This window comes from Pseudorasbora parva, chromosome 19 (genome assembly GCF_024679245.1).
Source record: "Pseudorasbora parva isolate DD20220531a chromosome 19, ASM2467924v1, whole genome shotgun sequence".
Classification (NCBI taxonomy): Eukaryota; Metazoa; Chordata; class Actinopteri; order Cypriniformes; family Gobionidae; genus Pseudorasbora; species Pseudorasbora parva.
In genome coordinates, this window is record NC_090190.1 from 13,466,534 (window position 1) to 13,489,295 (window position 22,762).

The window sequence follows — 22,762 nt, forward strand, 5'->3', positions numbered from 1 at the left end:
CAAGAAGCACTCGTTTTGTGAGGTGCCTCCCAGAATTTTCGGAAGGTGTGGCATTCAGCTACAATGTCAGCTTTTGCAACAAAGTAGGCTTCGATGCACCCTCTGCATACCATGTACCTGTCTTAGGCAACGAATAGAAAATCCATTGTCCCTCTGTACCGAGGCATCGAAGAAGTACAACCCTTCGTCTTTCGTCTGGCCAGGCATCCCCTATGGCATCAATAATCCATAGATAATTTTCAAAAATCCGCAGTCAATAGTGAAAAAGAAAACCCTAATCCTTATCGCCAATTTGGTGTCTGTCAGGAGTTATTGAGTAATGAAGTAACTCTACACTTCCGTTCTCCACACATTGGCTGCTTCTGAAATAGTTCTGTACTATATAGTAGACGAAAACAGTATGTAACAAAAGAAGTATGTCTGAATTCTCAGTACTCATAAAAAACTAAGCAAAAAGTATACCTAGATGACCTACTACTTCCAGCAAGATTCTGAAGCGTGCATATGATGGACACTTTACTATCCCATGAGGCCACGGTAGAGGACAAAAACTCTACTGATTTCACTTATTGCTTTATTACATTGCATTTGGTTAGAACATTATGTTGTACCATCAGCATAACTGTTCTGTTTGTTCAGTTTGTTCAATTTGCATATGCTTAATATCAATTGCGGTTGGGAATGGACACCAAATGTTACAGCTTCATTTGCTAATAGCTTGCTTGAGAGAAATAATTCTGGTCACAATGCTATCTGGAAATATTCAAGAAATCAAATAGCGGGATTATCATGGCATTGGAAATAGCACAAACATATCATGCCATTTCCCAAAAGACACAAATGTGCAAATTGGCAGTGTTTGAAATTAGAATCGGACTGTTTCATATTTCGCCTTATAATTTTCATATCAAGCCTCATCCATTGCCTATGGCACACAAGGCAAAGATGGCTCCTCTCAGCCTGTTTATCACTTAAGAGGCAGTATACCCCCCTTCTGCCTGTCTCCTGGCAACCGCTAGTAGAGCCCTGTTTCCATGGCTGGACCACATCGCCTCTACCGTCTGTACTCTATCTGAGGCTTTCATAAACTACCAGGCAAATCCAAGTCTAAAGTATAGAACAGTCTACTAGAAGACTTCACCTGAGTGTCTGTCTGTCTGTCTGTCTGTCTGTCTGTCTGTCTGTCTGTCTGTCTGTCTGTCTGTCTGTCTATCTGTCTATCTATCTATCTATCTATCTATCTATCTATCTATCTATCTATCTATCTATCTATCTATCTATCTATCTATCTATCTATCTATCTATCTATCTATCTATCTATCTATCTATCTATCTATAGTAAACCTCAGTTTAATTCTGTCTAACCAAAGCTCTCGCTCAGGAAATTTTCAACCTGTGACAAAAACAAAAAAACCTACAGCTTGACATATATGACTGTCCATTACTTACCAGCCAACAAATGTTTGTCTTCCTCCTTCCAACTTCCCTTAAAGCCTCCCTGAGCTAGTCCTCTCTGTTTCCCCACTCCTGCCTCAGTCTCTTCCTGCCCTGTACTCCAGTGCCGTCCCTGAGCCCAGCTGCGACGAGTCCGTCTTAATGCGGTTGGTGCCGTACAGCCCCACAGGAACCCTCTCAGCCTCACCAACGGTCCCCTCCGCAGCTCTGCGTTCAACATCGCTCTGCTCTTTTCACACTTCTCTTTTTCTGACTGCTATTTAAAGGCAGGGCTTATTTTAAGAGCCTGGTTAAACCGTTTCTCTGTGATGCCACTGGATGTGTTCGTTTGGTTTTGATATGGTGAGAGGTTAGCAAAAGGGTGGCTTATACCAGTGAAACGGTTAAATGATGGCTTGAACTCTCTAGCTGCAGTTTCCTGTGTACAAACATCTCCTCTGCACAGTTGTCTTGTGTTCTGCAGTAAGAGAAATGACCATTTTCTGGTTCGAAATGAATGGTATGATATTAAAATTTGAGTTTGGGCTAAAAAAGAAAGGAAATTCGCTAGACTTTGTAGAACTAAATATTGAGAACAGAACCCCAGTGTACTTCGTTGTAAGGAAGTGACCCTGGTGTGGAAGATCAGAAAAAAATTCTGATCTGCTGTAGTCCAGATCTGACCAGAGAAATACATATTTATTGAAATATCACATCCAGGATGTTGCATAACTTTAACAGTAAAGCTTTTGTCTCAAATTTCATTTCTGAATGTTAAGAGATGAACTGTACTAAAAAAGCACTGCTTCAAAGGAGGAAACTACGGTCTATAAATGTTTCTGCATGGCATCTGTTCATAGGCTATTTTTGATTGGAGTTGTGACTCTGCTGTTTGTGCTGAAACCGATAAGAAAATCTGCGACATCACAAAGTGGGCAGACAGAATGCAACTGCTTTCAGAGACTTCGGTGTTTTTCGTTTTGTGTTTTGCCTTCTATCACACATGCTGCCATATGGCTTGACGAATAGGGCCGCATTGTTTTTTGGTCCATACCTTTGCTTGCGATTTTCCTCACGGAGCACTTCACTGCATCAAATGAGAGCCTGTATGTTTCTCCTGCAGTATCAGTGCATCAGCCTCCGCTACCTGAGGGAAACAAAGAGAAATAAAGACAGATTGGTTGAACTTAGAGAAAAGGCTCGGAATGTGAACAATATGACACGGTCATATATTGTAGGTCTTTTGCTGTGCTTACATACAGAGGCTTATTTTAAAGCAGTCACTCTGGCAGACAATAAAGTGATAAACCTCTGGGGAGGGATTGATTGGATATGTTCGACAGGTCACAATGTCATTCATTTCTTGAGTGGCATGGCCTGCCACCAATCTATCATTACATCCAGCAAAAACACACGCGCCCACCCCAGTAGAACCCTCCAAATAAGGAGCCACGTAAATGGTTAGCTCTATGCATTATGCGGCAATGTCCCTCATAAATCTGAGGCAGTGTGCAGCATATTGTGCATCATGCAGCACACAAAGCGATCTGCTCACTGCAGTGGCTTTATGACTGATCTGATACTTCTTCTAGGATAACATCCGGGGATCATTTGCCACACCGACATGATGTAAGCTGAATCAGAGTCTGTTCTACTGTTTAAAGGTGAAGTGTGAAACTTAAAATTGTTGAAATACTACTTTTTTACCCCTATGTCAGCTTAATATTCAGAGACAATTATAAATAGGTGTCATTGACTCAAGCAATAAAATGAAACTTTACCTTTTAAAAAAAGACACTGATAATGAAAATATTCTGTTCAAATATTCAAACTTTTTAATGTATAACCATTTGTTTTTCTATAGTAGTATACAGTATAATAGTAGCTACACTGTAAAAAAACACAAAAAAAAACAAGACACTGTAAATAAGTTACCTGGTTGCCTTAATTTTTAGTTCATTCACTGTAAATTTTTTTGCTTGGTTTTGTTGGTTTAACTTAAAAAAGTAAGTAACCTGGTTGCCTTAAAATTGTGAGTTTATTGAAATTAAAACTTTGAGTTGATACAATGAAGGAAATTTGTTTAATAAATAGAAACTCAAAATATTATTGTATCTGAACCACATAAAAAAATGGATAAATCGTGAAAATAGCACTATTTGGCATGTTTCACTGCATCTTCAGAAATAAAACACTCACAATTACCCAACATGCTTACAAAATCTTTTAATAATATTTTAATAAAGGTTGTCGAATCTCAAAAAATGTTCATTGTACTAACTCAAAATTTTAATTTCAATTAACTCAACCAGGCAACCAGGTAACTTTTTTTTTTAAATATTTTTTTACAGTGTTGGAATTAAAAAATGTAGTTAATACAATGAACATTTTGGAAAATTAAAAACCTTTAGTTAAATATTATTAAAATAATTTGTAAGCATATTGGGTAATTGTGGGTGTTTTATTTGTGATGAAGCAGTTGCCAAATTGTGCTATGTTCATGATTTATCACATTATTTATGTGGTTCAGATACAATAATATTTTTAGTTTCTTTATTAAACCAATTTCTTTAGTTGTATCAACTCAAATTTTTAATTTCAATAAACTCAACATTTTAAGGCAACCAGGTTACTTATTTTTAAGTTAAACCAACAATATTGTTATATACTTACAGTGTAGTAATCTTTAAAAACCGTGCTGGATGCATGCTGTGAAGATTCAGCAGTATATGACCAGCGCATAGTCCAGCGGTATATGACCAGCGGATAGTCCAGCGGTATATGACCAGCGTAATATGACCTGCAGGTAGTCCAGCGGTATATGACCAGCGGATATTCCAGCATTACATGACCTGCAGGTAGTCCAGCGTTATATGACCTGCAATTGAATTCACTGCAGCATTAAGGGACTTCATGCTTAATGACCGTGCTGAGGACAGGGTCACCCGGGGTCACTTGAGACCAAGAAATGTCTTTAAGACCATACCTAGTGCATAGATCAAACCTGTCCACCCCCAGAAGAAAAAGAGTGTTTAAATCTCAGAGGATAAAGTTTTAATGATTTGTACTATGTAGGTCTGACTGATGTTCATGTCACAGTGATCAAAACACAAGGTCAAGAATTTTTTAATGAACTCTGACCTCTGAACTCTGGCCAGCAACATCCTAACAATGCTGTGTCAGGTCAAAGTAACTTCAAAAGGACTTAATCTAAAGGACCTGCATTACAATAAAGAGCTCTCTGAGAAACTGGAACAGATGTTCTCTTCTGCATGCAGTCTTTACAGAAGGCTCATAACGTTTTTTTTAGCCCATTTAAAGCCCATTTATAACTCCATTTGCACCGATGTCACCTTTATTTTCAGTTTTTGAAGCAGAAATTAGTGAGAATAGACTTGACGCTGTTTAACAGAGCACTGTTGTGAAAATAAACCTCTGCTTTAGGGTCACCAATTCACTGGAAATCTCAATGCTCTACACTGCATATTAGTACCTTTTAGGGGTAGTAATATGTACCCTTAATGTTCTATTATGAAATTTTTAGGGGTAAACATAGTGCAAATGAATCCCTTTTAAGGATACTGCCCCAGTGATAAGCTGTTGAACCCCTAAAGGTTCAGTTTGCACAATATGTACATAAAAACACACTGGTCTGGCATTGTGAACTGAAATATTTTAAGCTGTTATGGTGAATTACTTTTGTTCCTGATTTGTAAGTCAATTTGGATAAAAGCGTCTACCAAATGAATACACGTAAATATGTGACTAGGTTCATAGAAACCTTTTTTTTTATCACAACAAACATTCAGGCTTGATATGAATAGGAATGAAATATGTGGAATGTTTGCAAATTAAGAGTCAAACTAGAGTAAAAGCCTCAAAGCCTGCACATGATCAACCTTGAATTAGCCATCTGTTTGATCAGAATTTACCTTTAGGCCCTGTCCACACGAAGCCAGCGCTTTCCCAATCCGATCTTTTTTTCCCCTCGTTTCAAGAAATATCTGCGTCCACACGAGATTACAAAAACCGACTAAAAACGATGTAGTTTGCATGCCAGGCCAGTGTGTGGCGCTGTAATTCTGCCACAGAAATACACTAAAAACGGAGAAGAAGAGTTGTGGCTAGCAGGGGTATAGCCAAGGGGGTAATCTAGCGCTCGGAAAGCATTCCACCCATAGGGGCTGCCATTGCTAACCAAGCCATCACCTGCTGTTAGCATCCCATTGACTCCCATTCATTTTTGAGTCACTTTGACAGTGAATAACTTTACATCTGAGACGTTTAAAGACTCCATTTGTCCATTGTTTATTTCTAAAGAAACACGACAATGTATAAAAGGCTCCATTACCTTGTATCTTACACTATCGCCCCGCAGAAGCTGTTTTTGTAAAAATAGGCTAACGATTGCGTCATAACCAACGCGACCCTGTCGCACAGTTGAGAAATTACCGTATAGACCTGAGGAGACACTCCCAGGCAATCTTTTACTGTCTATGAGGCAGGCGGGGGGACGTGGAGACATGTCCTGGAGACTAGTCTGATAAAGTCAAGGGGGAAGAATGGGGAGAAGCCCATAGTGAGCCAAAAGCAACGGGAGAAAATATTTAAACAACGTGATTCAGATTTCGCTTTCCACATCTACTAGAAGACTCACAGCTGTCAGACAGGAGGCTCACGTCACATCTAAGCCGTCAAGCTCAGTCTGAGCCTGCGCAGTTCGCTCAGCCATCAGGAAGTAAGTGCCCCTAGGTTGACTTCATTATTTCGCCGTAGACGTCAATGGGGTCGCTGTGTCCATTTCTTTTACTGTCTATGGGTATAGCAGTGGTCGGAGGTGAGGCAAAATCTCACATTAAAATAACAATAAATACATTTGCTACTTAACAGATGTGTTTTATTAATGCCTACACCTACCCCGACCCAAAACATACCCTTACAATAATGCAGATACGTTAATTAAATGGCGCGATATTGATGTGCGCATGCCCACTGCCCGTAGTTGTATCTCTCAACTCTTTCACCGTGCTGGACGTAGTGTGATGACATCACCGTTTCAGAAAATATACGGAATCGCTGTACACACGAAAACGGAAGATGATAGTTTTCAGATTTATCCGCTTTGGGACCCGGTTTCGGAAAATATCGGATGCATGCTTCTAAAACGCCGGATCCGTGTGGACGAAACGCTGATACGGTACAAAATTTATACGTTTACAGCTAAACGCGTCTCCGTGTGGACAGGGCCTTAGAGAGGCACATCACTTATTTATGATTTTTATGATTTAAAGAAACTAGCCCACGTTATTCTACCTGATATTATCAAAAGTGAATCATTATACTTAAAACACAGAAGCACTTTCAGCATGTATTTGTTTCAAAGAGGAATGAAAGTGTATGCAAATGGCAAACATCTTGTCATTTTTTATTGTCAGGTTTTGTTAAATTCAGTAAAATTGCACTTTTTGACAGGAATGTGAAAACATGATGCAATTGACCTAAATTCACCATATTTTGTAATTGCTACCTTATTTTCTCAGGCAGAGAAACATTAAAAAAATTGCTTAATATGCATATGTATATAATATTACTTGTATATAATATTACTATGTACTTTAGATCTTAAGTATATTTAAAAAAGAATGTACTTGCAGATAAGGAAACAAAAAGGCCACTTAAGTCTACTTTAAAAGTAAGCTTTTTTCATTACAGTTTTTTTTAACACACTTAAGTGCACTTTTTTATAAATAATGTTAAATTAATAGTTTTATCGTAAAAAGCAAACAGTACAGGCAAAATTTTTTATTCTGTCACCATTTATTCAGCCTCGTTCCAAACCCATAAAAGACTTTTCTTCAGCTTTGCAACACAAATGAAGATATATTAATGAAGCTTTCTGTCCCTTTATTGACAGCTACGAAACGACCACTTTGACGCTTCAAAACACCCATAAAGAGATCGTAAAACTTCTTATTTTGATGTGTTAACCTACGTACTAAAGTACATGTAAAGTTCTGGAACTTTGTGTATTGATATTACATTTTATGTCAATACATTTTAAATATGCTAAACTGCAACTACATTACAAATGTGATATTATAAATACTGTATATTTAAATACATGATACATAAGTTTCAGTACAATTCAATTTAGTTAGTTTATAACTGCTTGTCAGTACATTCAGCTGTCCACTTCAACCATATTTGACCATTACATTGACATTACATGTAAAGTCACATGTAAGTGGGTCAAAACATTTTCAGCTAATTACAAGTATCCAAAGTACACACTCTCACTCAAGTATATTTTTTTGAAAGTGTATTAATTCCGCAAGTATTCTTTTCAAATGTATGCTAAAGTCTACTAATTTTCCCCAAGGGAAGTCAGGGAATAATAGTAGTGATGATTTCTCCTTTCTTTCACTGTGCTTATTCCTCTCCCTTACTGTCTATGACATGTCCAACTTTTTAATGGGCATCATTATAGCTTGTAGAGTGTGTGGAGATAGCATTAGCCTAGCACGACGGGTCCTCAAAGAGAAATGGGTATTGACAGTGGGTTGCCTCTGGGCTGGATGGGAGATGGCAGCGGCAGGGCCGAATGAAGCGAATGAATGGAAATCCAATGCTACAGCTGACATAGTTGAGGATGCTCGGCCATCATCGGCCCCTTGTCACCTACGTCAATATTGGAGAACAGCAAAACACGCTAGTGCAGTAACTGGAAAGAGGAGAGAGAAAGAGGGGAACAATTCTCAACCGCCAACCCCTCCCCCACGCTCTCTCCATCCACGGCGCTGGAAGAAAAAAGGCTGAGACCAGAGAACAGCACGGAGGGCAATTGCAAATTTGCATTGTGTGCCTTTGCTCAAGGGCTGACAGGAGACAAAAGTCTCGATCGCAGAGGATCTCTCATCTTTTTGCTCATTCCTTTTGATGACCGGAATTTAATTATAGAGCAAAATGAATCTTTTCAGATTTTGGAATTTACCAATGAATTGCATTTTTAGAGCCTGATTAGCAAAACATAATGCAAAACAATGAGCTAACATCAAGCGAACAGGCAGGAATGGATAAATGGATTTTTGATTTCATTGTTTTGCTTCATTGTCCTCTTAATAGAAATACAGCAGCAATATCCAGATCCAGAATAGCCAAATTCTTCCCTGAAAAAAATACAGAACATCCCCTTTGTAGGATGTTTGACAGCAAAACACTGGAAATCATCATTAAGAAAATGGCCAGCACATTTAAACACAGGCACGTGCCCCATGCATTGATATCACTGTCTTCACCCTTTGTGACATGTAAACAAAAGACCCTTACACATCGTCACTGCTGTTGGTGTGATTGAGCCATTCTGGCAGCTCATCAAGCAAACAACGTCTGTCTGCCAGTTTAAGTCTGTTTTACCCATTTCTTTTTTCTTCTTACTCCCCGGGTTGAACACACCTGCTCAAGGTCAGGGAGCAAAACCAGGCGCTAAATATAGCAAGAACACTTGCAATCTCCTTGGATTAAAGTGCCCATAAGGCTTGATGTCTTAGTTCAGAACCATATGGAAAATACCAACATGATTTTCCGATGGTCCAAGCTGGTTTATGCTGGTCGGTCTGGTCTTGGTGGGACATCAGCACCCTAGCAACCCATCCTGAACATCAGCATCCAATAATATCCTGGTAAATAGCTAAAATTAGCAGGGTAGCCACAATTAACTTTGTCTAAACGTCTTTGCAATATTCAAAAGAGCTTGGGGAGAAATATGAATCCTAAAGCAGTGATTATCAGATGACTTTGCTTTAAAGGCACAACATGTAATTTTCTCCGCTAGAGGTCGCTTTTACAAAACAAAGGAGTAGCTTGATTTTGTGGAATCATGGGAGTTGTTGTCTTTTTTGTTGATTTTTTAATGTTACTGTAGTATGAGGGAGGGTGAGGCTGAAAGCCGCTGGAGCGGAACGAGGCTTTTGGAGCAGTGGAGCTTTTATTATGTCGCAGACGGCCGCTTCTCATGCGTATGTGGGGTAACGCAGTGCTATTCTATCATCGCTCCGCAGCTACTATGAGACACTTGTTGCAAAATGCAGTAAGATCAATATCAGGCATGGTAAAGCATGGTACTTGCAGTAAATCAAGAAACTGTTGAGCTATATAAAGCCCCTTTCACACTGCAATTCCGGCAAATACACGGATAATGCGACCCGGCATTTGTTCCCGGGCCGCTAGATTTGGTCCATTCTCACTGCCCGCGAAAAACCGTAATATGTGCGCTTTCACACAAAACCCGTAACGGTCACGGATCGAGTTGACACGTGACATCCTGATGTGACGTATAATGGCGAGCGATATCAGCTTCAGCGCGGATAGTAAGGAGCTCCGTGGTCTCGACTTGTGTCCAGTTTGCGCACATTTCTGCTTGTTTAATTTTTGTTTTCTTTTGTATACGAACACTCTCTGCGTTTAAAACACCGACTAGCTCTTCTGGCACTGCAGGGTTGTGTTATTGAAAAAACAAGCTCTAGAAGTCGCACGATAACTACGTACACGTTGCGGCATTAGTTTTGGCTTTTGTTCACACAGCGCTCGTCCCGGGTCGAATACTGCAATGTTACTAGGTCCCCGACCCGGGTCGAATTCGGTAATCAATTCCGGGACGTGGTTGCTTTCACACAAAAGGTGACCCGGCAATGTTCCGGGAATATTCCGGGTCCGACGTGCAGTGTGAAAGGGGCTTATCAGTGACTTTTTTTTCTGCCGATGAATGTTTCCAAACAGTTAATCACCTGTCTAATAAAACACATAATATATTAAATCGTCTTTGGTGTTTCCATGGTTTCTACAAAATAAAACCAGAAATCAAGGGTTGTACGCTGGTATGATGTCATTGATAGTTAACGCATGGACACAGTCAATGTCCTGGTTTCTTTGGATTTAAACATTCTAGGAAATATTTGGAACACTGTAAGTACACACATTGGGATAAAAGTTGTATAAATGTCCTGAAAATCAAACCCATCAGATTAATATTTATATTAACATTAATATTGTTTTGTTTCTTGTCTTTTCTTTACTTTGTATTAATTTTAAATCAGTTTAAATAATATATATATATATATATATATATATATATATATATATATATATATATATATATATATATATATATATAAAATATAATATAATATAATATATAATATAATATAAATTTTTTATATTAATGTTATTTTTGAATGTATTTTAAAAACAACTTTTCATTGAATAAATAAATAATATTAACCATTCAAATGTTTTGGATGCACTGTGTGATAAGGAGGCTTCTTATGACCATAACTAATGGAAATTTCAATATGACCCAGTTTAAAAACTTGGAGCGAGGATATTTGGGTTTGTGTTAACTTGCTCCTCAAGCTTCTGATTGCTCATCAAAGCGTTTGGTGGGAAGTTTGGCAGCAACTTCCCTTTTCTCGCTGCTCGGATTTTGCAGGGCAGATAGACAGATAAGAGGAGATGAGAAACTGGATATCAGCTCTACCATCACTCACTTTGCCTTTGCCCCTTAGAGCCTGTCTGCCAAAAAAAGTCTCTGTCTTAAATAGTGTTGAACCAGCCTTTTGGGAAAACCTTTTTTTGCTATTCTGTTTGGTAAGTGAAGCTAGATAGTTAAAGCTACACTTAATCAGTTTAGTATTAAAGTGCATGCAGGATGTTTCCATAACAGCATGTTAATGATTAGGACAATGGACACTGAGGTTAGACCTACAGTAGATACCTCTGCAACTCTCATATTCCCGAAGGTGGTGATGCACTGATCATAAAGTGCATGCAAAAGCATAAAAAGTTCCTGAGACTATCCTCTGTTATCTAGATTCATTATTGTCCTACTGAAAGAGAACTATGAGTCTGCATCAGTGTAAAGTGTCTAACCTACATGCTATGGGTGCAAATAGACATACCGTCTCACATAGCGCTGTCTCAGCCATTGCTCTCGCCTCAGGCCTGTAGGAAATCAAAATTTGGACATAGGTCACCATGACCTAATATAGTATCTGTAACCATTTCCTTTGACTAAGCGATGCACATGTATAGCTACGTTTTTATATGTATGTAAGAAAATAGAGCTTAATTTATTTGAAGGATTAGTGCCAACATGCACTTGAAGCGAGACACTGATCTCGAAAACGGCAAAATCAATCACAATTACGTTCCTCACAGTTGAACACATTGAGGGTAAATGAAGTTGCACATTCTTTCAATTAATTATAAGCGTTAAAGAAAGTTTGATAAAGAGCCTGACCTCGTTTAGCGAGACACATTTTTAAGCTTCCTTTTTAAAACTTCATTAATATGCCATGAGATCCATTGGCAAAATTTGTGATATTATTCCTGTAAGTCATTAAAGTCATTAAAGTGAAAGTATAGTGGGACTTTAACAGGATCAGGCAGGAATAAAAACCCATACAAAATAGCATGTGTGCCTTTACACTTCAGAATGGCTCTGTATTCCCTCGTCTTTTTATTAGAAATGTCTGTTGAACTGTGAAGTTAGCGGTGTAGACATGAATCCAGCATTTTGATAGCGCACAGGTTATCAATTGTATGGATTTAGTTTGATTTGATACATTAGTATTATCAGGATGTTTAAAATTAGCCTTGCGTTTTATTGCGGTTTCCAAGTTAATCCATTAGGCCTCTCATGAAAGATGTCATCATCTTCATGAAGATTAATGGCACTAAGCTAAAGATTAAAGATTGCTTAGCAAGGTGTTCCTTTTAAATCATATATAACTTCACAGATGCACAACGATGATTTAAAAAAAAAGTTTTTTTTGTCCATACAATGAAAGTCAATGGGAGCTGCTGTTGCTAGGACCCTAATATTCTTCAAAACATCTTGTTTTGAAAGTCATACAAATTTGGAACTATATATAAGGGTAAATCATCCCTTATAGGGTGACCACCTGGCTATTGCTCTGTTGCAGGACAGATGTGATTTTTTGGTACATGTGTGAGAGATATTACTCTTATTCTATGTACAATTTATATTAGTTGGAAACATATTTGCTGCCAATGCTTTGTTAATTGTGCCTTGCACTCAGTTTGCTCAGGTTCAAGTGATACAATGTAATTTACTCTACAGGACCTATTCTGTCTGTTAAATAACTGAATAACAGGCTAATAGGTAAAAATCACTTTTAATACTAAAATAAATGTCCTTAAGTAGTGACTAGTTTATTTCCCTTTATTGGACTAATTTTTTTTTTTTGGATCTGGCATGTTAAAGAAAGATGTTATTATCCAGTGTCTAGATGAAGTCCTGGCTGGTGTAGCTGTATTTAATAACTTTTGATGTGGTCCACACTGGTTCCTTTGCTCCATCTAGTCATCATCAGCAGAATAATACCTATACGAGTGCTTTGGTTGGTAATTTTCCCGCACGATGGCTGTGCAAATGTTGTTGTTTTTTTAAACGGCAGTCACATTTTATATTTGTGACCCTGGACCACAAAACCAGTCATAAGTTGCATGGGTATATTTGTGACAATAGCAAACAATACATTGCATGGGCCAAAATTATCGATTTTTTTTTTTAAATGCTAAAAATCATTCGGATATTAAGTAAAGATCATGTTGCAGGGTTAGTGACCCTAATGGCGTTCCACACCCGTAAGACCTCCGCTCATCTAAAATCAAAAATGAAATAGAGGTCATTAAAGACTCACCCTAATGTTGTTCCACACCCTTAAGACCTCCGCTCATCTTCAGAACACAGTTTAAGATATTTAATATTTAGTCCGAGAGCGTATCTAAGTGTGTGCACACTAAACTGTCCATGTCCAGAAAGGGAATAAAAACATCATCAAAGTAGTCCATATGTGACATCAGTTAGTTAATTAGAATCTCTTGAAGCATTGAAAATACATTTTGGTCCAAAAATAACAAAAACTATGACTTTATTCAACCTTGTCTTTGTTTGTTTTCAAACCTCAAATAAAGATTCAAACGGTCATGATTCAGTGTATTGATTCATGATTCGGATCACCAATGTCACGTGATTTAAGCAGTTTGGCACGTGATCCGAATCATGAATCAATACACTGATTCATGACCGTTTGAATCTTTATTTGAGGTTTGAAAACAAACGCGGAAGAGAAGACAATGCTGAATAAAGTCGTAGTTTTTGTTATTTTTGGACCAAAATGTATTTTCGATGCTAAGAGATTCTAATTAACCAACTGATGTCACATATGGATTACTTTGATTATGTTTTTATTTCCTTTCTGGACATGGACAGTATAGTGTGCATACACTTCCATACACTCTCGGACTAAATATAAAATATCTTAAACTGTGTTCTGAAGATGAGCGGAGGTCTTATGGGTGTGGAACGACATTAGGGTGAGTCATTAATGACATCAATTTCATTTTTGGGTGAACTAACCCTTTAAGTTTTATAGTCCAGGGTGACATTTCTTATTGTGGTCTCTTATTGTGGACAAAGTTCCCAATTTCAGGACTGTAGTCAGTCCCTCAAGTAATACAAAAGAAAGTTCTTGGTGTGAACCAGCCTTTTGGGAAAACCTGTTTGATAACAGTCATTTTGCTATTCAGTTTGGTAAGTAAAGCTACTCTTAACCATTTCAGTATTGAAACATTTATGCTAAAGGTTTCAGGTTAGGTCTTATACAACAGAGTGTTAGACAAAAGGAAGGTCTTGGTATTCTACACGATATTCAGCCTACGAGCTTGATACATATGCATTATAATGAATGCATGGGTCAAGCTGCAGTGGATATGGTGGAAGATTGTGCCAAGGTTAGCAAAGACAATTCAGCCCCCCTTCTCTCTTGATTCCCACGCTCTATGACGGTCCAGCTTTAGGCCACTTCCCTGAGACGCACATGACATGCCACACTTTCAACACTGACCCACTTACAGTAGCTCATATATAATGCTCATATGAAGGTGGGGGTCAGAGTCTTTGCCACCAGCACAGGGGCCGAAATCACACATTAGCAGAGAGCAGAACGCTGAGAATTAACTGCTACTACTGTATTGAGCTTTGATGCTTTTCTTTCTTACTGACAGCAGGCTTTTTAAATACAATTTTCTGAAATAAGAATACAACAAAGAGGAAACGATCAGCTCTGTAGCATTCCAGTATCCATCTAGTCGGATTGAAACAAAGAAGGGATAGAGGGATGCAGGATGAGACAAGGTTCAGACGAACTATGACATGGAGGTAGAGCGAAGGAAAGGAAGAAATGCAGACAGGCATGTTTCCATGGGCGAAGGGGAAAGATTTGGGGTGAGAAACTTGCATCATTGGCTACAGCCAATCAGATGCCTCGTATAAAATGTTCAAAGGGAGTGTCCTAGCAACAGACAAGTAAATACATTTACAGCCTCAGATTGATTTCATATAAGGGTAAAGCATATATTTTTTGCTAAACTGACATCTTGATGTGTATCTGGTACTGTCACTAACTAATGAGGTATATATTGTAATTTAATGAAAATATTCAGAACTTTTTTTTGGTTTAAAGAGCACTTCCAGTATTCATAAAATACATACCTTCACAATATGCACATATGCATTTATATTTAGCTCTCAACTGCATTTTAACGGTGATCCGGTTCATTTTGAGGAGATTACACATCACATTTTGAATGATTCAATTTCTTCAATTGGCACTGAATAGAAACAACAGATCTTGAAGATACCTAACATGATTTTTTTTTTCCTGACACGTCGGGGTCTTTTACAACCGAAAGCATTCATATCCGGACATGTATGACCAGACTCCATGTTTTAGGGCTTCATTCACACATCCCCCCACCCCCCCTCAGGTGTGCATTTCCTCTCCCATATCCCGCTCATGAGAACGAGAAAGAGTCAAAAAAAGGAGTGGTTCATCTCTCCATTCATGTTTTCATTTATTTCTCTCAGCCGTTCATATGCTACATGTTTTTAGCTATAACAATGCACAAGCGTACACGCATACAACCTCATGCAACCTAATTAGCCCTGTGTGGTTAGTCGTTTACAACAAATGCCTCTGCAAATGTCACCGGGGAATAAAATGTCATTTCTATGAAGACCACTTTTCCCCTAAGGGAAAACGCTTCTATGTCCACAAAAGGGTTGATCAACGAGAACATCCACCCATAACACCTCCTTATGCACCACTGGACTTAGTTAATATCAGAGGATTACAATTGATTGGGCTAAAAGGTGCGTTAATTAGTCATACTAAAGCAGACGCTTCGTTTTACAGGACACGTATGTGTAATACAACTGGAGTGCTGTGTGTGTCAATGTGTGTATTCTGCCATGTGCTGCAGTGAAAGAGGACGAGCCCCAGTTGACCGATCGTGGGGCTGAAAAAGTAGAACACCCCTTTCCCTTCCCTCTCCTCCAATCCCTCCTTCTTCCGCACCCAGTCCCAGTATAAGCCGGCTGCGACGGATGCCGGCACAGCATCACCTAGGTATCATGCACATCAACAGCATCTCTCTCTACCCAAGCAATGAGGGCGAATGAAGCAGAAAAAGATACTGACACAAAAAAGCAGGAAACAGAAATAGTTAGCGTGCCCGCTTACCGGCTCGGCGTGTTTCAGGGAGAAAACAGTGGTCCAGCTCTTTCCGCAGGCAAAAGGAAGAAGAGAAAGGATGGAGGGAGTAAAATAAAAGAATGAAAAGGGGAAAAAGAGCAGGGCCAGAAACAACACTCCTTTATCCCAGGGAGCTGAGACTGTGGGTTTCCCTAAACGCACGGCTAGTGTCTGCTTAAACCACAAGCTCACGCTGAGTGTGTGCGTCTCTCTCGCCCCCTCCCTCGCTCGCGTTCAGGCACCAAATGGTCTCTCTCACTGTCTCTCTGCTTTCAAGACAGTCCTGCCTAGCAGCTGCTCATCTATGAGAAATGGAACGCTCTGTTCCTCTCTCTCTCTTTCTCTCACAAAGACCTCCGCTAGCCTCTCCCCTTCACACCCCCTCCCCCTAACTAACAACTGACTGCTGGGGGGGGGGGGGGGGGGTGTATGCGAGTATGCGAGCGGATGGTTTGAACGAGTGCTATTTGTTTGTGTATATAACGGCGAGGGGAATTAACCCTTCTCCTTCAGGCTACAACAGCAGGTGTGTGTGTGTTTGTGTTGGTGGGTGACATGGACGTGGCCCCTCCGAAAAGGTGATGAGTCGCTGTGCTTATGGGGAAGGTTAAATGAGGCACGTCTAAGCGTGTAATACCTATTGTTTTTGGTCGTCACGCGATTCAAACAACTATTGTATAGATAAAGACGTTCAACCATGTAGACTAGTATTGGACATCAGGGAAGGTATGAAGATGTAAAATGCATATTGAATTCAAAAATGTGTCTAAAACTTTTTGAGCTTGTCCACGTTCGACCACTGCCAGACGCATGCAGTTGAAAACGCATTCTACCAGATTGCTTTCATAGTGTAGACGCTCATGTGATCCAATTTGAACAGCGCAAAAGACCGCGTACTGATCTAATGCGTAACTTTGTGGAAAGCACGCTATCCAGACAGCCCGAGCCGGGACCTAAACTTTTTTGGCTGAAGACCCAAGTTTGGTTTAAATACGAAAGACGTACAAAGCATGATGTTTGCTCTGGTCTTGAGGCTGTCAGTGCAAATGAAAGCTGCCGCTCTCCTTGTTTTTCCATCGTCTCAGACGCATTCATGTGTAAATTGTTAATTTTGTCAATTAGATCGAAAGATGTGAAAAATCCCAGACATTTGCCCACCCATAGACCCTCCCCTTGAAGAAATCAGGACAGAAGTGGTTGAAAGAGGACAAAAGAGACGGATTAAAATACCAGGTGTAAACGCGAATGTGTCTCTCTCGTGTACTTGTGATCCGATCAACCAAAACGCATCTTAATACCAAGATGTGTAAACAGGGCCATATTGCCTTTTGAAACAAGTTGGGGATCTTCATGAAAAAAAAAGAAAAATGGCTATAGTGTATGCCTAAAGATGATTTGTTCCATACTGTTGCTAGTCAGAAATAGGTGGGAGGGCATTTTCATTCTAGAAAGAATCTGATTGGACACAAATTTGGATACGCCCCTAAGTGCAGGATGAGTTGTTGACATTTTTAGTCCATTTTAGTGGAAGACATTTTAAATTGTGCTGTGACAGAACGGCTGCCTCCTCCTTCTCATCACCTTCCCGTCAATTTAAAAGCCGTCCTTTTTCAGGTTCCCGACTGGAGTGGGTGTAAGAAGAGAGGGGCGCTGTAACGATCAGGACTAGTGGCGTGTGATTAGGCACACCTGAATCGAATGGAGCCTTGTCACTGCCGCTCTTAAATGCAGAGCGCCTCTCCTCGAGAGAGAAAGAGAGAGCGGTTTCTTCCCCTGTGCATAGATGCTGGTGTTTTCGCAGGTCAAAAAGAGGAGCGAGGAGGGATCCCCATCCTGCCAAACCTTGAGGGGTCGGACCTGTATGCCCGTCCAGGGATGCAGACGTCACCACCGTCAAGCTGACATCTGCCGACATCTGTCTGCCGCCGTCTTGCCCCTCAAGCACCACAGGCTTTGGGAAGATAACCCACTGGAGAAGTCGCCGTCTCTTGCACCATGGACCAAGGAACCCGTCCCCTTTACCTTAACCAACCCAACAAGTACTAACTTCCCTGCATGTGCCCCAACACAATGTGGACAGCAGATCCACTCCTTATTTTGGAGACTTTTGTCCCCATGGACACTTTATTCCCCGTTTTTGGCATTTTATGTTTATTTATATGTTAATAAACTTCCACCGTGTCTGTCGTTTTCTCCTCCTATCACAGTGTACATTGTTTTATTTTTCCAACTGGAATATGCTAGCACAGAGTGGTGTTTAGAATTGATGATAACTAATAATTTATCAAATTCAAAATAAATAATATTCAAATAAAAACAGTAAAAAATAACAAAACGTACTAAATTGGAAAAAAATGTTGTATTTGTTTGTCTGCATGCCCATTAACCAACAACAAAGAACTGTGCACATGCAAATGTGTTTTTTGAAATATTAACTTAAAATCATGAGTAATTATTTATGTCAATGGGGTTTTGCTGGCAAAAAAATAATAATAATTGGACTCTCTGCCCTAGCATATATATTGCATCAAGAATAAAAGCCCCAAAACTCAGAAGGTGTTTTTATTTTTCTGATGAAAAAGCTTCCAGTTTAACGGAGTTGCTTTCATTTCATCAAAATTGTTCATGTTCTGTCAGGAGATGGCATAGTGTTTTGAGACGTCAGTGGGTGAATCATACTTTGTGGAAAAGTACAACAAAATGTTTTGCAGAAATTGAGAAGAACAAGAGAGGAGGAGTGGAGGAGTGTATTGTGTGAAAATGCTTTTAGACATGCTTACCCCCAGCGAGTCTCCACCGATAATGGTAGTGCTTAAAAAAAAAGAAGAGTCAGACAAATGTATATCTAATTATAGATATAAGCCTTCCTGTCAGGCTGCTCTTCTCAATAAGAGGATGTTGTGAGGTTTCACTTTCAGACCTACTCTCATATTCTTTCTGTGGTAATGCGCATTACTCTTGTCACAGTCTGTTAAGCTGAAATTTGTATTTAAATTTGAATTACTGGTTGGGGACAGACTTTGGAAGCATTCGCAGCTAATCTAGATAATGAAATATTCAAGATTTTTTTTAGATGTGCAAAAGACACCTGTTTCTATGGTATTCTGGGTGGTTGTTAGGGCGTTGCTATGGTGTTTTACATGGCTGTGTGTGCTTGCTAGGCTGTTATACCTAGCCTGGCACATCCTGATTGAGTCAGATGTGTTCTTGGGTCAACATACCTGGAATAAAATTCCTGACTGAAAATGTTGTCCTAACCATATCCTTATCGCTAAACATAACCCTATTCCTATGGGTTATCCCTAAAATCAGAGGGAAATGATAGGTGAATAACTCTGATGTAGAAGCACCTTGTCCAACCAGTACCCCTGTAAGCTAGCCTGGGTAAATCCAGCCTGATCTGCAGGCGATTTTATTTCGCCCTGCAACTCAATCTGGAAACCTGTACATTAAAGGGTTAGTTCACCCAAAAATGAAAATTACTTAATTACTTACTCACCCTCATGTCGTTGGACACCCGTAAGACCTTCGTTCATCTTCGGAACACAAATGAAGATATTTTTGTTGAAAGCTGATGGCTGAGAAAGGTTTCAGATAGGCCTCCATTGGTATTCAGTACATTCCCACTGACAAGACCCATAAAGGCACTAAACACATCGATACAAAGTCCATCTCACTATCTCACTACAGTGGCTGTACAATAATTTTACAATGCAACGAAAATAGTTATTGTGCGCACAAAAATCAATAAATAAAGTCATAAAATGCATCACTAATTACTCAAGTGGTACCTAGTCATTATGAAGGAGCTACTAGTTGTCTGGACCATTATTTAAAATTGGAAAATATGTTTTTTCACTTTAAAATAATGGTTCAGGTCACCAGTAGTCCTTGAAGAGTGATTGGGTACTTAAGTAATTAGTGATGCATTTTATTACTTTATTCATAGTAATAAAGGACAATTTTTAAGAACTATTAAGCCCCTTTCACACTGCACGTCGGACCTGCAATATTCCCGGAACATTGCCGGGTCGCCTTTTGTGTGAAACCAACCACGTCCCAGAATTGATTACCGAATTGAACCCGGGTCGGGGACCTAGTAACATTGCGGGGTTCAATCCGGGACGAGCGCTGTGTGAACAAAAGCCAAAACTAATGCCGCAACGTGTTCGTAGTTATCGTGCGACTCCTAGAGCTTGTTTTTTCAATAATACAACCCTGCAGTGCCAGAAGAGCTAGTCTGTGTTTTAAACGCAGAGAGTGTTCGTATACAAAAGAAACTAAAATTAAACAAGCAGAAACGTGCGCAAACTGGACACAAGTCGAGACCACGGAGCTCCTTACTATCCGCTCGCCATTATACGTCACATCTGGATGTCACGTGTCAACTCGATCCGTGACCGTTACGGGTTGTGTGTGAAAGCTCACATATTAGGGTATTTCGCTGGCAGTGTGAATGGACCAAATCTAGCGGCCCGGGAACAAATGCCGGGTCGCATTATCCGTGTATTTGCCGGAATCGTAGTGTGAAAGGGGCTCTAGTGATCTAACAATGGCCTACCCAAATTGAAAAGCTTCCCACACACACATACAGTGGTCTAAGTTCAAAATGTTGATGTAATTTACCAGGAAACCTTTTAAAGTTGCATAAAACACTGCTAAAAGTCATAAACATCTAAGTATATGTTGTCTAAGCTGTAATAACCCCCCCAAAAAAGTAGGCGCTTTTTTTTGTTTGTTTTTTGTATAAATTCATTTTTGAAAGTGTTTAACTCAGGCCCTGTGTGCTCTAGGACCCTGTAGACAGTTTGGGCTATTTCTACTAAATTCTAGAAAATAGTGGAAAAAAGAAGTTTGTCTGTGTCATGTTGTATGCAAGGTTCAAATAGGTCTGAAGGGATAACCCCCCCCCCTTTCCCCCGACCCTGCTACCTCCCTCCACCACCCCCTCCCACCACCATATACAGTGATATAAATGCACTATCCCAGTTTCATTAAATTAATTATACATGCTGAAAACAGCCCAAACTGTCTGCAGGGTCCTAGAGCACACAGGGCCCGAGTTACACACTTTCAACAATGAATTTATATATAAAAATCAAAAAGCACCTTTTTTTTGGGGGGGGGGGGGGGGTTTATAACTTAGACAACATACAACATATACTTACAGGTTTATCAGTTTTAGCAGTGTTTTATGTAACTTTTAAGGGTTTCCTGTTAAATAACACCAACATTTTGAACCTAGACCACTGTATGTGTGTATGGGAGGCTTTTCAATTTGGGTAGGCCAAATCCAGGCAGAAATGGCACCAGAGTAATTTAGTGTAAATACATTTCTGTGTCTAAAATAAATGCCAAAGTCAGGGCCGTGCACAGGGGGGTGGCCCGGTGGCTAGAGCCACTGCCCCTTTGCCCTCATCGGCTAAGGTGCCCCTCTTGCCCTCTTCCCTCCCTCACCCCCAGAAGATTCCCATAAAAGCACCCTGTTCCGCTAGAAACCCACTCATTTCGCTAGTCCGTTCCGTGTTTTCCCACTCGCTCCGCAGCATCGTTCAAAGTCTGTTGCTGTGTCCGCTCTCTGTGGAGACGGCAGTTCAAAAATGTCGTCCCATTAACAGGTATGTTACAAACTACAATCCACATTACAGACAGTGGTTGATCAGCAGAATTAGTAGTTTTGTAGTTTGTTTTAATTCAACATTGCAAACATGGATTCAAAGCTCCAGCATGCCAGCATGTATATCATCCTACACTGTTTACTGAATATTTATCTGAAAGTTTGTCACTCCTAAAATATATTTCCGATTATAATACATTTTATGAGTTAATACTAGTATCTTTAACATGCAATGTTTTAAAAAGACCATATTGATACACAATTAAAAAAAAAGGTAATAAAGGATATAAATATAAAACAGGCTACAATAGAGCTAAATGCACACCCTAAGAAAAATGTGCTTTTAATCATGTCTAAGGTCATACTTGTGCAAAAAAAAAAAAAAAAAAAAAAAAACTCTCTTTAGCAAAGTTTGCACAGTTTTCTGTTTGATTTGATGAATACAATAGTTTATTATTGTTCAGTAAAATAATGTTAATATAAAAATATTTTTCAAATACAGAAACTATTTTTAAGTAAATGATCTGAAAACACTGAATGGATGAGATCCCATAATAATTTAATAAAGTTTTACAATAGTAACAACTAAAGATATATGCCTATGATTATTGTCATATTTTTATTATAAATATGATAATTATCTCTAAGGTGGACACCCAACTTAATATATGATATTTACCATTTGAATCATAACCATGTCATGTCAACAAACTTTTACATATTCTGTTATTAAAAAACAGTTGTGTATGATTTACAAAAATCATAAATATCTTTGTCTCAAAATATATTCAATAATTTTAATGATTCTCATTTGCTACTTAAATCTCCAATAGAAAAAAAAAAGAAATCAAATTAGCGCAGAATCAACTTTTGGGAAGCATAATTACAGCAACATACATTGAATTAGCATTAAAGCCAGTTGTATTTACAGTATTGTAAAAGGTTTGTAATTCATTCTCTATATTAAGATGATTCTCAACCCCCTCATAGTGCCCCTTTTATTTTAGTTTGGGCCACTGCCCCTCAAAATGTCTGTGCACGGCACTGGCCAAAGTGATGTATATCTCCAGAAAGTAGAGACGTTCAAATGGTGCCG

At 39.2% G+C, this 22,762-nt stretch overlaps 1 protein-coding gene across 3 annotated transcripts in view; it reads right to left on the bottom strand.

Moving 5' to 3' along the window:
* The window catches only part of fam49al (family with sequence similarity 49 member A, like), a 36,452-nt gene extending 20,080 nt beyond the window's left edge, over window positions 1-16,372 (bottom strand). Inside the window, exons 1-3 of one of the 3 annotated variants that reach the window (XM_067425194.1) lie at window positions 16,038-16,372; window positions 11,388-11,430; window positions 2,489-2,581 (exon numbers count right to left, since the gene is read on the bottom strand). Coding sequence is in view for 1 of the 3 variants with exons in the window: in XM_067425191.1 (XP_067281292.1) it covers window positions 1,450-1,675 (226 nt within the window). In the remaining 2 variants the exon portion in view is untranslated. Of the gene's footprint in view, window positions 1-1,449; window positions 1,679-2,488; window positions 2,582-11,387; window positions 11,431-16,037 lie in introns of those variants that run through there. The other 2 variants (XM_067425193.1, XM_067425191.1) reach the window with 2 other exon arrangements.
* Window positions 16,373-22,762: the final 6,390 nt, after the last annotated feature.